The following is a 21,197-nucleotide window of genomic DNA, read 5'->3' as shown; positions in this document are numbered from 1 at the left end:
GTTCTTACTGACATCCCTCAGAGCATCACCAGTTCTTACAGACATCCCTCAGAGCATCACCAGTTCTTACTGACATCCCACAGAGCATCACCAGTTCTTACAGACATCCCACAGAGCATCACCAGTTCTTACAGACATCCCACAGAGCATCACCAGTTCTTACAGACATCCCACAGAGCATCACCAGTTCTTACAGACATCCCCTCAGAGCATCACCAGTTCTTACTGCATCCCCTCAGAGCATCACTAGTTCTTACTGCCTCCCTCAGAGCATCACCAGTTCTTACTGCATCCCACAGAGCATCACCAGTTCTTACTGCATCCCTCAGAGCATCACCAGTTCTTACAGACATCCCACAGAGCATCACCAGTTCTTACAGACATCCCACAGAGCATCACCAGTTCTTACAGACATCCCACAGAGCATCACCAGTTCTTACAGACATCCCACAGAGCATCACCAGTTCTTACAGACATCCCCTCAGAGCATCACCAGTTCTTACTGCATCCCCTCAGAGCATCACTAGTTCTTACTGCCTCCCTCAGAGCATCACCAGTTCTTACAGACATCCCTCAGAGCATCACCAGTTCTTACTGCATCCCTCAGAGCATCACCAGTTCTTACAGACATCCCACAGAGCATCACCAGTTCTTACTGCATCCCTCAGAGCATCACCAGTTCTTACAGACATCCCACAGAGCATCACCAGTTCTTACAGACATCCCACAGAGCATCACCAGTTCTTACAGACATCCCCTCAGAGCATCACCAGTTCTTACTGCATCCCCTCAGAGCATGACTAGTTCTTACTGCCTCCCTCAGAGCATCACCAGGTCTTACAGACATCCCTCAGAGCATCACCAGTTCTTACTGCATCCCTCAGAGCATCACCAGTTCTTACTGCATCCCTCAGAGCATCACCAGTTCTTACTGACATCCCACAGAGCATCACCAGTTCTTACAGACATCCCTCAGAGCATCACCAGTTCTTACAGACATCACTTCAGAAGCAGCCTTGGAATTATTCCTTCTCCATTGTTGTAACCTCAGATTGTCTTGGGCTTGCATTTTTATTGTTCTGGCCTCCGTTTGGATCCTCTCCATCATCCAGATCAATCAGAAGATACCTCTGTGTATTCTAGGGCCCAAGAAACCAGGATTGCCTATACCAGTGAAGAGATAACTGCCTGTCTGGGTCAGAGCTCGCCTCTGATGCTCAGTTATAGTTATCAGTGACTAAGATACAGTAGTCCCTTCTTCCTGTAGTGTTTCTTTCTGTCCACTGCAGAAATACTAATAACATTCGTCAAGTTATGAAAGAGAAACTTTCTTGAGATACAGCCACATATATCCCAGACTGGCCTCAGACCTTGATCTTCCTGACTCCACCTCCTGAGTGCTGGGATTACATGTGCCATTACATGGTGGCCAGCATGTGCCACCATGTTTATATGATGCTGGAGACTGAACCCAGAGTCCAGGAACTCTTAATTGAGCCACAGTCCAAACCCCACATACAATGTTTTGTCATAACTGTTCTATTAGTTACTGTTAATCCCTCACTATGACTAATTTAGAAGCTAGACTTTATCACAGGTATGTATGTATAGAAGAAAAAACTATAATAGGGCCCAGTGACAGGTACTACAGATACTGTAGGTATCTGAAGGCATCTTACGAAAAGGGAGCTGTAGCTACAAAGGCCTTGAAACATGAGCAACACCAGAAAGCTAGAGGGTGGGGAGGGTGAGCGCTAGAGGGATTAGAAATTGAAACAGGAAGGACAGGTTTTACTGGGCCTTGTGGCTACTGTGAGAATTTAGACTTCGGGGGCTGAGGCTCAATTAAGAGTAGCTGCCCAGGATGCACAAGGTCCTGGGTTTGACCCCCAAAACTCCAAGAATGGAGGGGATTTAAACTTTAGTTTTTGTTTTTCAAGACGGTTTCTCTGGCTGTCCTAGAACTCACTCTGTAGACCAGGCTGGCCTCGAACTCACAGAGATCCGCCTGCCTCTGCCTCCTTAGTGCTAGGATTAAAGGTGTGTGCCACCACAGCCTGGCTTTAAAGTTTTACTTGGTAGGAAGCTTTGGACGTGAAGGTTAAGGGCATGATGTGGCTTAGTTTTACAGGATTGCTCTGGTTTCTACATTAGAAGTGGGAGGGTGGTGGGATCTTCTAACCCTTGTGGCAAGTAATCTTGGTGCTTTGCAGGGTCATAGTTGGGGAGACAGCAGATCTGAGTCAATGCCCCTTATCGTTTCATCAAGGCCTAAGTCTCCCATCTCCCCAACACCACCACCACCACCACCACCACACACACACACACACACACACACACACACACACACACACACAGGAGCTCTGCAAGACAACAGCCAAGTCCGCCAATCTTCCACTCCAAGCTCCTGCTCCAGAGCTAGCACGCAGGGGCCACTGAGACCGGCCAGCGGGTGGCAGTGTGTGTGACTGGGGATGTAGCTCAGCGGGCAGAGTGCTTGCCTAATAGGCAATGCATGAAGCACTGGGTTTGATCCCCAGTGCCACAAAAATGGTGTGGTGGTGCACACCTGCAATCCCAGCAGACGGCAGAAACTCAGAAACTCAAGGTCATCTTCAGCTATATAGCAAGTTCAAGGCCAGCCTGAATACATGAGACCTGGTTGAATTGAAGGGAAAGGATAAAGGGGGGAGGGGGGAGAGAAGGGAAGGGAGGGAGGGAGCTCTGGCACCCAGTATATAAACACCACTATACAAAGAGACTTAACGAAGTTGCCCCAAGTTACTGGGTGGATCAACACCCTGCCTTGACCCTCTGGTTCTCACCACAGAAGTTCCTCAAATAAGCCTGCCTACCCAGTGCCCACGACTTAAGATGTGCCCAGACTTCCCCTCCCATTTGTGAGCCCTTAGCCACCTGGCCCAAGCAGTGGAGACCCAGCAACAGCTGCCCATCCTCATCCACAAGAAGTCAGTTTGTAACCAAGTTGGGAACTTTTATTTACACAAAGGCCAGAGTGGGTGTGGGCGAAGGGACTGGAGAGCAGTGATGTCAGAAACAAAGGAGATGGGTGTTTAAATACTCAGACGGGAGGCGGAAAGGAAATAATGGGGCTGGCCTAAGGATTGCCAACTCAGGGTCCTCACCCTCAGCAGACACCCAATGAAAAGAAGTCCAGACAGTAAGAAGGGGAGGAGGATCAGAGGCCTCAGTTTACCTGCCCCGAGAGTGGGAAGGCCAGTGCAGAATGGCATGGATGAGGGATAGTTGGTACTCTGGGAAGAAAGGCCACCCAGTTCCCTCGGGAGTGGTGGCTCTCCAGTACTTGCTCTGTTGGCCTTCACCTTTACTCCAGTGCTCTCCCTCACCGACCCCTCCCTCACTGAACTTGTCTTCAGGACCTCTGGGTTCCAAAAAAGGTCCTGAGAAATCTAGCCTCCCGGGCTGGAGCTGGGGTGCATATCCACCCAGAGGGGACCCAAGATGCTAATAGGCTCTGTCCTGGCTGGTTGCTCATGGTCCCTTGATGGACCCAGGCTCCGTGAGGCGAGCAGAGGCATAGGCTGAAGCCCCCAGGCAGGCGGCAGGCTCACAGAACCCGGGCAGCCCCACTGGGCCTGGCAAGCCAGGTCGGCCAGCCACCCCTGGAGCCCCTGGGGATCCACGGTCTCCATCCTTGCCATTGATTGCCTGACCAGGCCGGCCGGGAAGACCTGTGAGGAGAGGCAAGACACTGGGAAATTGTTCAGGCAGGGAAAATTAGGCCACAAATATCAATCCCTGAAGGAAGACACAGACACTGCCCAACAGTACCAGCTGCCAGCTCCCGGCCAGAACCCCAAGACTCCTAGGTGCTCCGACTTAGCTGAGTGCCAGGCTTCCATGCGGAAAACCCAGGATCATTACTCCCCAAGCTCAGAGACAGAAGGGTGGCTGCACAGGACCAAGGTATTACCTGGGATCCCTGGGGGTCCGGGCATCCCGGGGTGCCCACGTCCCATTTCTCCTTGGTCACCTTTCTCTCCACGCTTTCCTGCAGACAAAAAGGAGTGTCTTTTCCCCAAACTGAGAAATCTCTCCCACTACTTAATTTGTTTCGTACACATCCATTGCACCAGTATACTATTGGAGAAAGTTAGAAATGACCACAGAGGGCTGCTTAGATAAAGGGAGATCCAGATAAAATGTGGGAGATTACATATCAGATAAGGTGTATTCTGGAAAGTATCCAATAAGAACTGACATTTCGGGCTGGAGAGATGGCTCAGTGGTTAAGAGCACTGGCTGCTATTCCAGAGGTCCTGAGTTCAATTCCCAGCAACCACATGGCGGCTCACAACCATCTGTAATGAGATCTGGCATGCAGGCAGAACACTGTATACATAATAAATAAATAAATCTTTGGAAAAAAAAAAAAAAAAAGAACTGACATTTCCTGTACCAAGCTGCCTTTGACCCAGTCCCCCTTGCCCAGCTCCAGCCCCAGAGCAGCGCTTACCCTTGGGTCCAGTGTTGCCAATCTGACCCACTGCTCCCACGATGCCAGGAATGCCTCGGGGGCCAGGATGCCCATGGGGTCCCTGTTTGCCTGGATATCCAGGGGGCCCAGGAGGTCCTGGGGGACCCACCATTCCGGTTGCCCCCAGGGCTTCCCGCTTGGCACTCACAGCTACCTCTGCCAGTTGCTCTGAAGGGAAGAGGAGGAAGAAGGGTCTGAGATGAGCCTGGAGAAGACAGGGCATGCTGATGGCCCCTGGCCCCTGAGCTTGCAGACAGACAAGCCCCACTCGGAGCGTCCCCTTCCCTAGGCCCTGTTTTATGGGTCTATCAAAGGTCCACAGTTTCCGGGAGGCAGAGCTGGAATGCACACCAGGGACTCCAGACCCTCGAGCAAAGACACATAGAGAGGCTGGTGAAGGGTGACCAGGTACTGAAATGGACTGAGGGGAGGGGCTGCAGCCCTGCCCTCACCTTGAATCATCTTCAGCACCACGTCCACGATGTGCTGCTCACTGGCTGCTCGGCCCTAAGAGCACAGGATAAAACTCATGAAGCAAGCCCTGGTTGCCAGAACCAACCCACTCCAGCAACCTGCCTCCGCACCCCGCCCCTATCTATCCCAACATTTTTGGGCACGTGTCACACCCATTCTCTTGATCCGGGGCCAGTCTTGGAGCAGCCAGAGGACCTCTGGGAACTCCCAGCTTTGGGCAATTTGCTGCACCCCCCAAGAAGATGTCCTTCCTAAAGAATCCCCTAGCCCTGGGGTCCACTCACCACTACACCTTGTCTCCCAGGTTGTCCTGGCACGCCTCGATCTCCCATCAGTCCTCGGGGTCCAGGAAGCCCGGGGTAGCCCTGCACTCCTGGAGCGCCTGCATCCCCACTGGGGCCAGGGTATCCTGGCTCTCCACGGATTCCTTGCTGCAATGGAATTGCAGAGTAAGACGGCATCCAGAGGGAGGGGAGAGTGGGGAGAAAGGAGAGGGCGGGGCCAGAGGGAGAATAGAGGGGAGAGGCTCACCTGTCCCTTGGGCCCCGGCTCTCCAGGCTGGCCCTGCAGAAGGAGCACGGTCAAGAAGTGGATGGGATCCCAGACCAGCCCCCGACTCCCCGTCCCACTCCCGTGCCCGCTCACCTTCTCCCCTTTCTCACCCGGGAGGCCGGCCACCCCTGGGTCACCCTGCAGAAAGAGAACCTGGTGTCAAGCGCCGTGGTGTCGAAGACAAGGGGCGCAGGGTCTGCAGGTGTGTACAGACCCGACGCCCCAGGCATCCGACGCCTGTGAGCTAGGCTGGGGCGTTGGAACTTACCACTCCGCCTCGGGGCCCGGTTTTCCCTGGGGAACCCTGGAAAAAGAGATCGGGACATAGTGAAATGTCCTCTCCAGGGAAGGGAGGCCCCGAGCTCCCTGCTCCCCCTGGTCTAAACCCCTCCCCACTCGGCCCACCGCAGCCCAGACTTGGGTCCCTTTCCCTGATGTTTTCCAGCCTCTGGTGGTACCTTATCTCCTTTGATGCCTGGCAAGCCTTGGGGTCCTGGAACACCTGGGGGACCCTGCTCTCCCTTGGGGCCCTGAGGTGGTGGAAAAAACAAAACAATGAAGTAAACTAAAGAACCCAGCTGTGAGCCCACTGCCCCCCTCAGCTGGCCTATGCTCACCCGTCGTCCTTGAGGGCCCGGCTGCCCTACTGGTCCCCTCTCCCCCTGGTCACCCTGAAATGGAAAAAGGAGGTCACACCTGGTCTCTCAGCAGGGCCAGCCTTTTAGGTCAGATCCGGCTCTAGCAAGACAAGTGCCGTCCATTCTGGTTGTCACCAGCAGGGGTCCTTCTTATTACTCTTTTTCACAGACGCTCATTTGAGGCCTTGTCAGAGAGGACCCAGTGCCAGCCGCTGCAAGGATGGGGGAGGGGGGGCCGCTTACCTTCTGTCCCATGATGCCCTGGGGACCAATTTCTCCTCGAGGCCCTGGCTCCCCCTGGGAGGAGAAAGGAGAATAATCAGCAGACCTGGTGAGACCCTCCTTCCAGCCCTGGCTCAGCCTCCCCCACCCTTGGAACAGCTAGTTGGCTTCAACTGAGGAGGCTGGCCCAGAAAGCAGAACAGGCTTGCTTGGGTCAGTGGGACAGGGCACCAGATTCAAGTCACTCCCCAGGTTTGGGCTCCATCCCGCAGCCTCACCCTGGCCCTGCACTGAGGTCAGGACCTTAGACTTGGAAGGACCAAAGCCCTCCATCGAGAATGGCGAGGGATACTCACTTCTTTCCCTGGAGGACCAGAGATTCCAGGGAAGCCCTGCTGACCTGGTTCGCCCTGCAGGAAAACACAATTCTCAGGTCAAGGGGGTAGCTGCCAGTCAGCCCTTAGCCTCAGGTAGGCCCAGGAACCCTGTACAAAGTCTACAACCAAATAAGCAGGGAAGGGTGCAGGGTGTTCTTGATCCGATCCTCTGGGCTCCATTGCTTTTCCTGGGTTTGTTTCTCCTCTGGATTCCAGACCATATCCCTCCCGCTTCTGCTACGCCAGGATGAGGGAGGGGCAAGGCAGTGGCAGAAGGGAGTGTGGTTTGGGCTGTTCAAGCCTTGGGTGAGAACTGGGCCTCATAATCCTTGAGTCATGCCCCATTTCTCACTCTCTGGTCCCCTTGTTCAAGTAGAACCAAGTGTCCTGGCTTAGGGGTCTCCTCACCTTGTCCCCAGGGCCTCCTTTTGTCCCAGGCTGACCGGGCACACCCTAAAGAAAAAAGATGGTGTCAGTTTCTGCCCTGGCATGGGGGGATGGGTACTTGCCACGTTTCCTCCATGTCCAATCCAGATTTTCTCCTCCTTGTGAGAGCTAAACAATCAAAGATCCAGCCGCGGTATCGTGAGCTTGGCTGGCTTTTCACCCTTCTGAGAGTCCCAGTGGCAGAGGAGTGGGCTTTGGACAATGGCCTGTCTATCAGCGTCCATGTTCAGTGAACACTAGTCTACACATGCACAGAGAAGCAGGCTTTGGCAGTCTGCGCTTTCAGGAGGGAAGAGGGTGAGCGTCACAGGCTGAACTAAAAGGTGAATCAAGAAGACCAGAGACCAGCAAAGGCCTAATAATACGGAAATAGAAAAGCTACTGTGGCCAGGCAGTGGTGGCGCACGCCTTTCATCCCAGCACTCGGGAGGTAGAGGCAGGCGGATCTCTGTGAGTTCAAGGCCAGCCTGGTCTACAGAATGAGTTCTAGGACAGCCAGGGCTACACAGAGAAACCCTGTCTTGAAAAACAAAACAAAACAAAAATTATCCAAATGATGAGGCCGTCTACACCAGGCCAGGAGCCACATAGACGGTAATGAGGAGACGGGGTGACGGGGTCAGAGCTCAGGTGCAGATTTTGACCTCCTCAGTCTCTCGTGCCCTCACACAGAGGCAGGAAACTGAGTGACCAGCTCTCTGAGGCCCAGGAGGATCAACTTGCCTGTGGGCAGCCCCGGTAGCCTCAGTTGATACTCACCGCTAGGCCCTGGTGGCCTGGGCTTCCTGGCCGCCCCACCTGTCCTGCACTGCCCTGGGGGGACAAACAACCAGAAGGACAAATTAGAGCCCCAACCTGAGGGGGTTCATGGCTCCCACCTATGTGCAGGCAGGGAAACAGACCCAGAAGCAAGGAGGCCTGCCTGGAACACACTGAGAGCGGCTGGTTCTGAAGCATTGGTGTGACAGGGCTCACTGGCCTGAGGAGGAACAGGCCTGACCCTGGCCAGCTCCACCAATGCTCCTGACTCTTACCTTCATGCCAGGTATGCCCGGGGTCCCATCCTTGCCATCAATGCCTGGAGGACCCTGTTCAGGAAGGAAATTCAAGGGAGACTCGTAATGGGAAGACCCATGGGGTCAAGCCACCCACCCTGTGACATGAGCTTCTGTGACAGCTGCAGTGTGCAAGCAAAGAGGCTCTGATCACTTCAGGAAGTTAAGGGGTTAAGAGGGACAGGCCACACCCTTCCTTTGTGTGGGTGACTGCTCAGGTGCCAAGCTTCCCACTGTTCCGCTGTGATTCCCCACTACTTGCAGGTAAAGGGGCTAAACTAAAAGAAAGCGTATTTGTCAGGTTACAGAGCCAGCAGTCTGCCAGAGTTCAGTCCAGACCCCCAGCTTCCTCTCCATCCCGGGATGCAGACAAACTGACCAGGGCCAGGGCCTGGACTCTGGTCCCTTACCGTGGTTCCCTTTGGGCCTGTTATCCCCTGGGGTCCTCGGACACCTTGGCTGCCCTGCAAAGTAGATAGAGATCCGTCACCTTTAGAGTGCTGAGCCTAACTGGCCATGGAGAGAGATTGGCACAGCCGAGACAATGGCTTCCGGGTCCCAGAGTCCTTGTGGCCGGGGCCAGACTGCAGAGGTTGAACGGAGACACTCACAAGTCTGCTTCTGCCCTGACACTAAGGGAAGGCTGTCCAGATCGGCACAAGCACCTGGGCCAGGGAGGGCACTGCAGGGGTTCCTGGGAGCCCTGCACTCTTAGACAGCGGTCACTGAGGTAAACAGTCACCAAGAGAGATGGGTGGGCTTCATAGTGGGGAGGGTGTCTTGATTTGAATAAGAGCTATGAATAGTATGGGGAAAATTAGAAAAAGCTAAAGATGGATTCGCTACTTAGTGATGTTAAAGAATAATTGCACCCTTTGTTAATTTTCTTTGTAATTTTTAGATTACATATCTATCTATCTATCTATCTATCTATCTATCTATCTATCTATCTACTTATTTATCTATTTCCATGGGCAGGGTCGGGACGCATGCCACAGCACACATGTGGAGGTCAGAGTACAGCTTTCGGGAGCTGGTCCTCTCCTTCCACAGCATGGATTCTGGGGAAGAATTCAGGCTGTCAGTCCGAGGGGCAAGCATCTTTAGCCTCTGAGCCATCTCTCCAGCCCTCTTTCTCCAGCCCTTTACAATAATACGATTCTGTGAGGAAACGTCTTTAATTTTTAGAGATTCGTTCAGAAGTGTGTGCAGGCAAATGAGATGAGCCAAGGATCTCTTGAAAATGTCAGAGCAAAGTGTCAACCAGTGAAGGACAGTGGGGGCAGGGAAGGAGGTGGGGGGACAGGGGAGGAGGTGGGGGGACAGGGAAGGAGGTGGGGGGACAGGGAAGGAAGTGGGGGGGACAGGGAAGGAAGTGGGGGGGACAGGGAAGGAAAGGGGAGGGACAGGGAAGGAGGTGGGGGGACAGGGAAGGAGGTGGGGGGACAGGGAAGAAGTGAGGGGGACAGGGAAGGAGGTGGGGGGACAGGGAAGGAGGTGGGGGGACAGGGAAGGAGGTGGGGGACAGGGGAGGAGGTGGGGGGACAGGGGAGGAAGTGAGGGGGACAGGGAAGGAGGTGGGGGGACAGGGGAGGAGGTGGGGGGACAGGGGAGGAAGTGGGGGGGACAGGGAAGGAGGTGGGGGGACAGGGAAGGAGGTGGGGGGACAGGGGAGGAAGTGGGGGGGGACAGGGAAGGAGGTGGGGGGACAGGGAAGGAGGTGGGGGGACAGGGGAGGAAGTGGGGGGACAGGGAAGGAAGTGGGGGGGACAGGGAAGGAGGGGGGACAGGGGAGGAAGTGGGGGGACAGGGAAGGAAGTGGGGGGACAGGGAAGGAGGTGAGGGGGACAGGGAAGGAGGGGGGACAGGGGAGGAAGTGGGGGGACAGGGAAGGAGGTGAGGGGGACAGGGAAGGAGGTGGGGGACAGGGAAGGAAGTGAGGGGGACAGGGAAGGAGGTGGGGGGACAGGGAAGGAGGTGGGGGGACAGGGAAGGAGGTGGGGGGACAGGGAAGGAAGTGGGGGGACAGGGAAGGAGGTAGGGGGACAGGGAAGGAGGTGGGGGGACAGGGAAGGAGGTGGGGGGACAGGGAAGGAAGTGGGGGGACAGGGAAGGAGGTGGGGGGACAGGGAAGGAGGTGGGGGGACAGGGGAGGAAGTGGGGGGGACAGGGAAGGAAGTGGGGGGACAGGGAAGGAAGTAGGGAGGACAGAGAAGGAAGTGGGGGGACAGGGGAGGAAGTGGGGGGACAGGGAAGGAAGTGAGGGGGACAGGGAAGGAGGTGGGGGGACAGGGAAGGAGGTGGGGGGACAGGGGAGGAAGTGGGGGGACAGGGGAGGAAGTAGGGGGACAGGGGAGGAAGTGGGGGGACAGGGAAGGAGGTGGGGGACAGGGAAGGAAGGGGGGCAGGGAAGGAGGTATGGGTGGGAGGGGAAAGAGGTGTAGAGAAGGCTGTTGTGGCTAAGCTCCCTGTAGTGGCCTCTCTACTTTTCTATGTATTATAAAACTTGCATTAAAAATACAGTTTAACTGAAATTCTGCTTGTGGTTTATTTTTTTCCCCAAAAAAATCATCTGTCTTTATTTATTTATGTTTTTCATTCTGTTAATGTAACACAAATTTCCTTTCTACCTTAATCTCACTCCCCCCAGTTAACAATACATCTTAGAAGTTACCCACAACAGTAAAAGGCCCTTTGTTTACCATGTTAGAAAATAATACCTTATAACATGTGGTGACTTATGTACTCTGTCACCACTACAAATGGTGACACAAAAATTACCTTTACCAAAACCAAAAAACCACACACAGAAAAACCCACCCACTCCTTTACATGTGTCCTTTTGCCCAGTTTAAGAGCTGGTGAGGTGGCACAGTGGGTAAAAGTATTTGTCATGAAAGTCTGATGACCTGGGTTTGTTTCCAGAATTCTCAGGTAGAAGGAAAGAACTGACTCCTGTTAAATTGTCCTCTGACCCCGGTGTGCATACGGAGGCACGTCTGTGCACATACATACCACACACACACACACACACACACACACTACTACTACTACTACTAATAATAATAATAATGATAATAGATTTCTAAATTTGATTAAAATATTAGGCACACACCTTTAATCCCAGCACTCAGGAGGCAGAGGCAGGTGACTGTCCATGAGTTTGAGGTCAGCCTGGTTCTACTTATCAAGTTCCAGGACAGTCAAGACTATTACATAGAGACCTTGTCTCAAAAAAAATTTATTTTTTAATTTATTTTATTTATGTATTTTTTAAAGGTATGAGTGCTCTGTCTACATGTATGCCAGCGAGAGCTTCAGGTCTCATTATAGATGGTTGTGAGCTACCATGTGGTTGCTGGGAATTAAACTCAGGACCTTTGGAAGAGCAGCCAGTGCTCTTAACCACTGAGCCATCTCTCCAGACCTCAAAAAAATTTATTAAATGTAATAATTTTTGGTTTGTTTGTTCTTTAAGACAGGGTCTCTCTCTACAGCCCTGGCTGTACTAGAACTCACTCTATAAAACAGGTTGGCCTTGAACTCACAGAGATCTGCCTACCTCTGCCTCCCAAGTGCTGGGATTAAAGGCATTTGACACTACTGCCTAGCCTAAACATAATAATTTTTAAAGATAAAATTAAGGGCTGGGCGGTGGTGGTGCACACCTTCAATTCCTATCACCCTCTCTCACCACCCCTCTCCCCTGCTGAACCCCTCCTTCTTCTCAGTGAGCTCCCCCTTACTCTTTTGTTTGTTTGGTGGTATTATTGTTAGCGTGCGTGCGTGCGTGCGTGCGTGCGTGTTAGGGAACACGCACGTCCTATAGTACTTGTGTGAAGATCAGAAGACAACTCTGTGCAGTGACTTCTCTCCTTCCTTCCCCCTTTAGGTGGGTTCCAGGATCTGAACTCAGGCCACTGCCATCCCTTTTTTGGTGAGAGCTGCTTTTGTAGGTGTGTAGGTGGGGATTATTTACTAGCATACGGCAACTTACTAGAGGCTGCCACACTGAAGAAAATCAATCCTCCTCCCCAGGCAGCCATGCAGGCTCCCCACCCCTCACACACTGCTCAGTTTTCTGTGATTTTAAAACTGCTCAGAAAGCCGGGAGTGGCAGTGCACGCCTTTAATCCCAGCACTCGGGAGGCAGAAACAGAGAGATCTCTGGGAGTTCTAGGACAGCCTGGTCTACATAGGGAGTTCCAGGACAGCCAGGGCTATGCAGAGAGACCCTGTCTCAAAACAAGCAAGCAAGCAAACAAACAACAAATAAACAAACAAACAACCTTGCTCAGAAAAAGGGTCTATGAATCAGAAGGAAAGAAGGAAGTAAGAGTTAAGTGACTGTGGTAGAGGCCTTGGGATCCAGACCAAATCCCATTAGTTCTGTGGTTAATTTGCTGGAATTTCATTGTCTGGCTCCAGTGTCGGCAATAGTACTGGATTCCAAGGCTTCTAGTGAAGTCCAACCATAGCAAGCTAAATGGGTTCTTAGCACAGGTCATCAGACACTCCCCCAACACCCAGAAGTCACCCCCGTTCAAACTGCCAGGCACATACATAAATGCCTATGTGTGCACACACAGTAAGTAGCCTTGATGGAGATGATCCCTTCCCAGTACTCTCCTGGGGTTCTCACCAGACGAGGGGTGCCTGAGAACTTACCACATCCCCCTTCTCACCAGCTCGGCCTGGTGGCCCCCTGGGGCCTTCTTCACCCTGGCATGAAGGAGACAAGAGTCCAAGTCACATGACCCCATAAAGACCACCACCCACTTTGAAGCCATAAACCCTCCAGAGTACGGGCCTGGGGACAGGAGCAGGCTTACCGGTGGCCCAGCAGCCCCGACGGAACCCACCATGCCTTTGTATCCACGAGGACCCTGGGGAAAGGAAAAGATTGTGTCAGTCCCGGTTGGACTCGGAAGGCCGGAGAAGGTCCCAGCAACTCTTGTAGGACACCCATAGACTCACCATCTCTCCCTTAGGTCCTGCCATGCCTGGGTAGCCCCTGGTGCCCTGGGGACCCTGTCGAAAACAAACAGACAAACAAATGCCCGTGAAGACAGCTGTCTTTTTGACCCCCATTCCTTTTCACAATGCCCCTTTGAAACGTGCAGTGTCTTTATCTCCTGTTGTACAAAGTTGCTCAGATGTAGAGAGGAACCTCCCAGGGGCACTTAAGGAAACAGTGCAAGGCCTGGACCTTAGCCAGGCCTTCTGGTGGGCAGCCTTGGTCCAGTCCACTCTATCCAAGTGGCCAGTCTCAGTCTCTCACCCTACCCAGGCACTCCCAGCCAGACACAGATTTCTTTTACAGAGGCCAAAAGCAGGTGAATAGCCCCATTAAAGGGCCCCCAGGACGATAAAGGGCGTAACAGTGAGGTGTTTCTTACCGGTGGTCCGGGAATGCCTTGTTCTCCAGAGGCACCCACATCTCCCTTGGGGCCCTAAGAGCAAGGAAGAGCTGTCAGACTGACAGGGAAATACAAGACAAACAGACACCAGCAACCTGTCCCAACATAGACAACCAGGCAGAGCAATTAGAAACCACAATGTCCCTGATCACGTGAAAAAAGGGACTCAACAAGAGATTCATTGGGTCCGTTAGTGGTGGCGCACGCCTTTAATCCCAGCACCCCAGAGGCAGAGGCAGGTGGATCTCTGAGTTCAAGGCCAGCCTGGTCTACAGAGTGAATTCCAGGAGAGCCAGGGCTACACAGAGAAAATGTGTCTTGAAAAACCAAAAAAGGAGGTGGGGGGGGGGACCATTGGTGTGTAACATTGGCCCTCCTGCTCCCAGCTCAAGGACCTGTCCCTTGCACCCATACGGACAGGGGAAGGGATGAAGAACGAGGTAGATCTCTGTAGGATCGTCTCCCCATAATCCTCACCCTCATGCCTGGCCCTTAGCCCTCATACTCACCGGCTTCCCCTGGCGACCAGGATCACCCAGAATCCCCCGTTTGCCTGGATGCCCCTGAAGAGAAGGAGGGAACTCAGTCCCAGGTCGCCTCCAAGCACCCGTTCCACCCTCCCAGGACAAGCCTCCTCCTCTTCACCTTCACTCCTTGCAGCCCCTGGGGGCCTTTCATACCAGCTGGACAGTTGGTTGGACACTGGAAAGAAAATTCTATAAGGCCAGAGGTCTCTTGCCTGGCCAGGGCCAGCTGAGCAAGGCTTCCCAGAACTCCCTCCCCATCTCCCATTGAAAGCCCTTGTCAGTCTCTCCAGACCCTATCTCTCACCAGGAAATCTGCACTCCCTTCTAGGCCCTGGATGGTTCCTGGTCGGCCCTGAGAGGAGATATATAAGAATGAGACATGACCTGACCCATCCCCACTGCAAGCCATTTCCTCAGGAACACGTGGCCATTCAGGAGGGCTGAGGACACTTACCGGTTTCCCAGGGGGCCCTGGGGGCCCTGATGGTCCCTCTGGTCCTGGGTCCCCCTGGAAACAAGAAGAGCCCAAGTCACAACACCATCCTGCCTGCCCCAGTCTATCCTGCTCTTCCTCCACTTCCTACCACTGTTTCATCCCCGCCGCCCTTTGGGGCATTTCTGGAGAGCTGTCACAGTAAGGCGATCCAGGACATCGGCAGGTGGCACCATCCCTCAGACTCCCAGGAAGACTTGCTGCAGTCCCAGGTTCAGCAGGAAAGGGTTCTGCCCCAGGCCTGGAGGAGCTCCTTGTGAGCCAGAAGCAACCCAGACACTCCCAGAAAGCCTGCCCCAGACTGCCAGCCTAGGCATGCAGAGCAAGGGGCAGAGTTTGAGGGTCAGTGGGCTCACCTTGGGGCCTGGGGTTCCAATCTCACCAGGGAGGCCAACGGGTCCAGGTGGTCCCTGTAGGGCAGAGAGGCAGTTTTCTGGGATGCCTCACCAGGTCAGCCACCTTAGATAGGAAGGTAGGGACAGGCACCAAAAGTGTCTTCTCCACACGACTATTTAAACAATTCCAGAGAGACCGGATTGCGGGGCTAGAAGGACCAAACTATTCCAGACTCAGCAAGCTGCCTATTTCCGGCACCAGCACAGCATGCAGGTCATTCCTCAGGATGGGGACTTCCCCTAGAAGCCCTCCTCTCCTTCCCCAGCTCCCTGCCCCACCCCTTAGAACTTACGGGAGGGCCAGCAAAACCAGGGCCCTGCAATAGAAATCAAGGAAATCAGATTCACGGCTCCGCTCCCCAGGTCTTCCCATCCTCAGAGGGTCCCTCCACACCCTTGCAGGAGCTACTCACCGGCAGGCCAGGGGGCCCTGGGAGGCCAGGCTGACCCTGCAGGAGCAATGGGAGAGACTGAGAGGCTGGAGTCTTCTGGGGTCCATACCTCCCTCTACTGTAGTGCTTCCCAACTCCGACCTTAATTTGTTTTCAATGAGCACCCAGCAGTCACTTACCTTGACTCCAGGGGTCCCCATGGGTCCAGGCTCTCCCTTGGCCCCCATTAAACCCTGGGGAAGAAAGAGATGGTAGGATTGTTGAGGCGCACCTACCCTTAGCTCACAGGGAAGGTCAAGTCTAGGGGACTCATTAGGCTTCCCATACTGGCTGGAGGCCTGGGGACCTTAACCTCCCCTCTCCCCTTTCTTTTTAAAGGAATCCTGGGAGGCAGGCAAAACCATTATTCTCCTTTTAAAAGTATTTATTTATTTATTTAGAGGCAGGCAAAACCATTATTCTCCTTTTAAAATTATTTATTTATTTATTTGTTTGTTATATATGCAGTATTCTGTCTGCGTGTGTCCCTGCAGGCCAGAAGAGGGCACCAGATCTCATTACAGATCGTTGTAAGCCACCATGCAGTTGCTGGGAATTGGAGTCAGGATCTCTGGAAGAGCAGCCAGTGCTCTTAACTGCTGAGCCATCTCTCCAGCCCTTATTTTGATTATTTTTGAGACAGGGTTTCTCTGTGTAGCCCTGGAACTTGCTCTGCAGACCAGGCTGGCCTGGAACTCAGAGATCCACTTGCCTCTGCCTTCTGAGTGCTGGGGTTAAGGGTGTTCCCAACCATGCCTGGCAATTATCCTTTTGTTGTGTTGTTGAGTTGGTAGCTTCCAACTCACTATGTACTCAAGGATGACTTGAACTTCTGACTCTCTTTCCCCCACCTCCTGAGTGCTGGACTTACAGATGTGTGCTACCATGCCCAGATGCTAGCAATCCACCATTGAACTACACCCTCAACCCAATTACCCTCCTTTAAGAGATTAGAAACTAAGACTCCAAGACCTGTGGGCTCAGCCTCACTCCTCACGAGTCTAGGGTACCCCGACCTGGACCTGGACCAGTGATGTGCTCAATGTCTGCTCTTGGCAACTTCTGAAAACCTTCATTTTCTCATTTGCAGATGAATTCACACCTTTAGCTCTCTGGGCAGACATAAGCACTGGCTCACTAGAGTGAGGCAGTGTGTTTTGTAATCTCTGTAGGGTATGGATGAGGAGTTTAAAGAGGCCCTGTTGTCTGCAGCCCTGGCCACACCCCTTGAATCAGCAGACCAGACAAAGCTCAAAGAGGTTTCTCTTACCGCCCCATCTTTCAGAACCTGCCCATGTACTTCCACCAAATAACTGTCCCCACCTCCCTGAGACTGTCAGTCCTCAGGAATTTGTGGCTTTGAGGTCCCTGGGAACTCTGTAATGGTGTTCCTTCCCTGAGCTGGGCAGGAACTGCAGAGGGGATAAGCAAGGCAATGGGGATGGGGGTGAGGGTGTGGGCAGCGCAGACAGGATACACAAAGACAGCGCAGTCTCTAGAGACATGAGACTGAGTCCTCACAGACAAGTGGGACAGTCCTGCAGCTCACAGAAAGCAAAGCCCCTCTCTGGCTCCCAGTTGCCAGAGATCCAAGGCTTCCAGTCAGGGTAGCTATGAGATGAAAAGAGGCCTGAATGGCCATAGAGCTGCCATCTTGCTACCCTTCTAACAAGACATGCACGAAGAAGCCAGAATCAGACTCTCCCCAGCCTCAGGTACTCACATCCACGCCAGGCTTCCCATCTGGCCCATCCGGCCCCGGTTTGCCAGGCTCTCCTTTGGATCCCTTGAAATTAGAAGCAGAGCATATTAGGCAGAGGGCAGTAAGTACTGGGAGAGTCAAAGGTCAAAGAAAAAAAAAGCACTCACCGGAGGACCAACTTTTCCTGGAGGCCCCTTGTCACCCTGTAAGATACAAGCTGATGAGACAGCATCTACGGCTCATGCTTCCCCAGGTGGGTGTAGACAAGTCTGGCTGATGGTCTCAGAGCCTTCTCCTCCCTTGTGCTGAGATTTGCACTTTTTTCTTTTTTTTAAAAAGCTCCCTTTGCTCAAAACAAACAAAATTCAGCTGAGCACAGGCCTTAGTTCCAGCACCCGGGAAGCAGAGACCCGGGTAAGCCTGTAAGTTCAAGGCCAGCCTAGTCTAACAGTGAATTTCAGGACAGCCAGGGCTACATAAAGAGACCTTGTCTAAATGAAATGAAATGAAAACAAAACGAAGTATATTTAGTCAAGTAGATTTTAGACATGCTGGTGTTGGTAAGGTACTAGCTTTGAAGTCCCCGGGGTTCAAGTTAGTTGAGAGAACTGATGCGTTAAGCAAACGACAAATAATTTTTTAAAAAGGCTTTTAGAGAAAGCTGATGGGGAGGGAAATGGGGTGGGTAGCGACCCTCAGTCAGGAAAGCCAGAGACTGCGGCAGAGGCAAGGATGGAGGGGGCCTGCAAGGGAAGAGATTCAAAATGTTCTCAAGAAAAGGATCTCTTTTCCATGTGACAAAGGACCCTTGGTGGGAGACTGGCATGGCCATGGAGTCAGATTTAGCCCCAGAGAGGCCCCCCGAGAATTCCGGAGCCTGCAGCAGCCAGAGCCTGGCTGGGGTCCAGCGCCCTGCGTTTGGGGGTGGGGGCACCAGACTGAATAGAAGTCTGTCCAAACGGTAAACAGTCAGCCGACCTCCTGGGGGAGCCTCCAGAATGAGGTGGTTAACCCTCAGCACGCTAGGAGAGCAGAGGACAAGCCCAGCGGATTCTAAGCCGGGGAACTAAAGCAAAGGAGGAGATGGGAGTGTGGCCCCAGCAGACGAGCAGTCTACACGAGGCTCCTTTGCTACCTTAAAGAAGTGCTAGTGTGTCAGGAGACAGCGTGAGGGGTTAAGAGGAGGAAGGGAGGATGGGGGATGAGGACACGCCGTGAGCTGAGGCCGGGGACAGAACAGCAGGCTCTTGTTGCAGGGTGGCTAAGACAGACTCTGCATTTCAGGGTTGGTTTGGGGTTTTCATTAACAAACGGCTCCTTGTGGTCTCTGCAGGCGCCGCCTGCTGGCAACAGGGGGTGCTCAACTTCCAGGCGTCCCCACCCCTGCGCTCACAAAGTTCTCCTCTGTGGACAGCCTTCCTTCCGCCCAAGTCTGAAGTTAGATACTCACGTCGATGCCATCAGAACCAGGCACTCCTGGTGGCCCTGGTGGCCCTGGAGGACCCGGCTCTCCCGGCGGACCTCTCTGAAAACACACACAAGAATGCAGCCCTCAGACAGTAAGCAGAACTGGGTTCCCGGGGCTGCTGGAAACCCTGAAAGTGACTAGGGCCACAACTCCCCCAAGGAAACGGAACTCCATGGGGAGTTTGTTGTGAAGCTACTGTGTACCAGGTACTGTGTGCATCACACTCATTATCTTATTAACTACTCAGAACTGTCGGGGGTACTATTGGGGGTGACAGGCTGAGGATGAAGAAACACACACAGAAAGATTAAAGGTAAGTGGTCACAGAGTGAATGCACCCTAGGTCGGCCGACGTCTTCCCCTGGACCACACTGTTCTTGCACTGTCGTGGTGGGAAATAGATGACGATACCATTCGCTCAAATCACAGATGATGTGAGGTGGTGCCTGGCCCTCGGTCAATGGCACTTGGAACTATTACTGTTTTCCAACCAACAACAGATACAGCGGTGAACGAACACCTCTCCTGTCCCCCGGTGTCGGTTAGATGCCCACAGAGAAGGGAAGTGTGAAGAAGGAAAGCTGGGACTCTTCTCACTTGGTCCTCCCTGAGGTGGTCCTCCTAATGGGCCAGCCCAGAGTCAGGAAGATGTCTCACTGGCGCCAGGTACCCTCCCCAGATCAAGAAGTGCCAGACTGGATCCCCATAGGCATGCTGCACCCCACAACCAACATCACTTGGCACGGGGGGTCGGGGGACCGCATCAGGCCCAAGGTCCCCGTTAGGTCCCACTCGGAGCATATCTTTCCCAGCCCCCAGCCGTCCCTCTGAAGTGAGACGGGAGCTCACAAGTCGGTCAGAGGAGGTGCAGAGGGGCCACAGGGAAGTCTGGCTGGAGTCCGGGCCCCTTAGGAGGCTCCAGAGGCGGAGGCTCCGCTGTCGACTGAATGGCCACCATTGTCTCCACCACCACCTGGGCTCTCCCTGTTGCCAGGACCCTGAGCCAGCTCCTGCCCGACGCTGCCTCTCTCATGCAAGGCCGAGCATCCCAGGACAGGGTCGCTTTGGCTCCAGGGCTGGTCAATCTCCCCTCACTGCCCGCTGGGTGTCGGGTATGCACCCTCCCAGCGACTCTGTCCTCAGCTGCCCCTCCGGCTAGGGACGCACTGGAGCAGGTCCCAAAACTCCTGGATCCTAAACCCACGTTCCGCACCCAGGACTCGGGTGCCAGAGAGGCGGCAGGACTTACGATCTGAGCCAGGGCGAGCCCCAGCACCTGGAGGAAAATGACCAGGCTGCGAGGCGTGGGAGCGGTGGTCATGGCGAGCAGCGGGTTCGGGAGCGAGGAAGCGAGGTCCACGCACGCACAGGCAGCAGGGACTGCTCTCTGAGCCACGGACCTCCTGAATACGCGGCGGGGCGGGGCAGGGACCCACAGGCCTGTCACCTGAGAGCCCTGCGGGAAGGAGGTGTCCAGCTCCGCCCGGCCAGGGGCGGGTCTTCTGCGCCCACCCTAGGACCTCATTCTGAGCTTGACTGGAGGCGCCAGATAGGAAGTCCCAGAAGCATCCTGGAATGCCGGACCAACAATGATGACCCACTTTCTCTGTTGAAAGACAGAAGGCCATCGAAGTCCCTTTCCACCCTGCCCTCCAGGATCAACACCTTTCTCCTGATCGGCAGCCCGGTCCATTACTCTTGCCTGAGCCAGGCCTGTCTGAGTCCTCTATCTTCTGGGGCCCAAGCTCACCATTCTGCATACCTGGCCAGGACCCCACCCTACTGGGTCCTTTCTAACTGGCTTGGTCCTTTCCACAGACAAATGGGTCCCTGCCATATTAAAACACACCAAAATCTTTCCTGAGCCAGCCTCCTCCGGAACTCTCCATCTGCTTCTGTTCTAGCCCTCCACTACTAATTCCAGTGGAGTTGTCTATACCTCTTTTCTTCTTGTCTCCCTGCTTCCATCAACCTAGGAGGATGATCTTCCGGAGGCCACCAGTGAGACCCAAGTATCTTCCATCCTTGAGGCAGGAGACTGTTAGCATTTGGACCTGGCCTTGACCATGCTGTCCTTCAAGTCTCCCCCTCCCAAACATCCATAGGCACTCCACTTGACCTTCTACGATTATGTCTTTTAAAAAATTAATCTTTATTTATGTGTATGAGTGTTTTGCCTTTGTGTATGACTATGCAGTTCATGCATGCCTGGTGCCCCACGGGGGACCAGACACCCTGGAACTGGAGTTACAGAAGGGTATAAGCTTCCATGTGGGTGCTGGGAACAGAACCTAGGTCCTTGGAAAGAACAGCAAGTGCTCTTATGCACAGAGCCATCTCTCCAGGTCCCTACGATTATATCTTAAGGAGGAGTACACACTCTGTGGAGAGTGTCCCTTAGACTATCAAACATCACACAGTGTAGTCACACAAACTCAACTGTACCGACTCTGTAATCCTGTGAAACCACCTGCATG

At 53.7% G+C, this 21,197-nt stretch overlaps 1 protein-coding gene across 1 annotated transcript; it reads right to left on the bottom strand.

Moving 5' to 3' along the window:
* Positions 1-3,500: 3,500 nt before the first annotated feature.
* Col9a2 (collagen type IX alpha 2 chain) lies at positions 3,501-20,041 on the bottom strand. Its single transcript, XM_059256096.1, has 32 exons — positions 19,970-20,041; positions 18,703-18,777; positions 17,420-17,455; positions 17,274-17,336; positions 15,691-15,744; positions 15,533-15,568; positions 15,413-15,436; positions 15,081-15,134; positions 14,686-14,739; positions 14,536-14,583; positions 14,350-14,406; positions 14,214-14,267; positions 13,684-13,737; positions 13,262-13,315; positions 13,117-13,170; positions 12,953-13,006; positions 8,695-8,748; positions 8,264-8,317; positions 7,989-8,042; positions 7,191-7,235; positions 6,762-6,815; positions 6,427-6,480; positions 6,163-6,216; positions 6,004-6,075; positions 5,814-5,849; positions 5,639-5,683; positions 5,525-5,557; positions 5,278-5,424; positions 4,972-5,026; positions 4,499-4,687; positions 3,956-4,033; positions 3,501-3,713 (listed from the first exon to the last, which is right to left on the bottom strand). Exons 1-32 carry the CDS (start codon positions 20,039-20,041, stop codon positions 3,514-3,516), a joined length of 2,067 nt encoding a protein of 688 aa, XP_059112079.1. The 3' UTR covers positions 3,501-3,513.
* Positions 20,042-21,197: the final 1,156 nt, after the last annotated feature.

Source organism: Peromyscus eremicus, chromosome 2 (assembly GCF_949786415.1).
Source record: "Peromyscus eremicus chromosome 2, PerEre_H2_v1, whole genome shotgun sequence".
Lineage (NCBI taxonomy): Eukaryota > Metazoa > Chordata > Mammalia > Rodentia > Cricetidae > Peromyscus > Peromyscus eremicus.
Note: the sequence above shows the minus strand (reverse complement) of the source record. Positions and strands in the feature narration are given on the sequence as shown.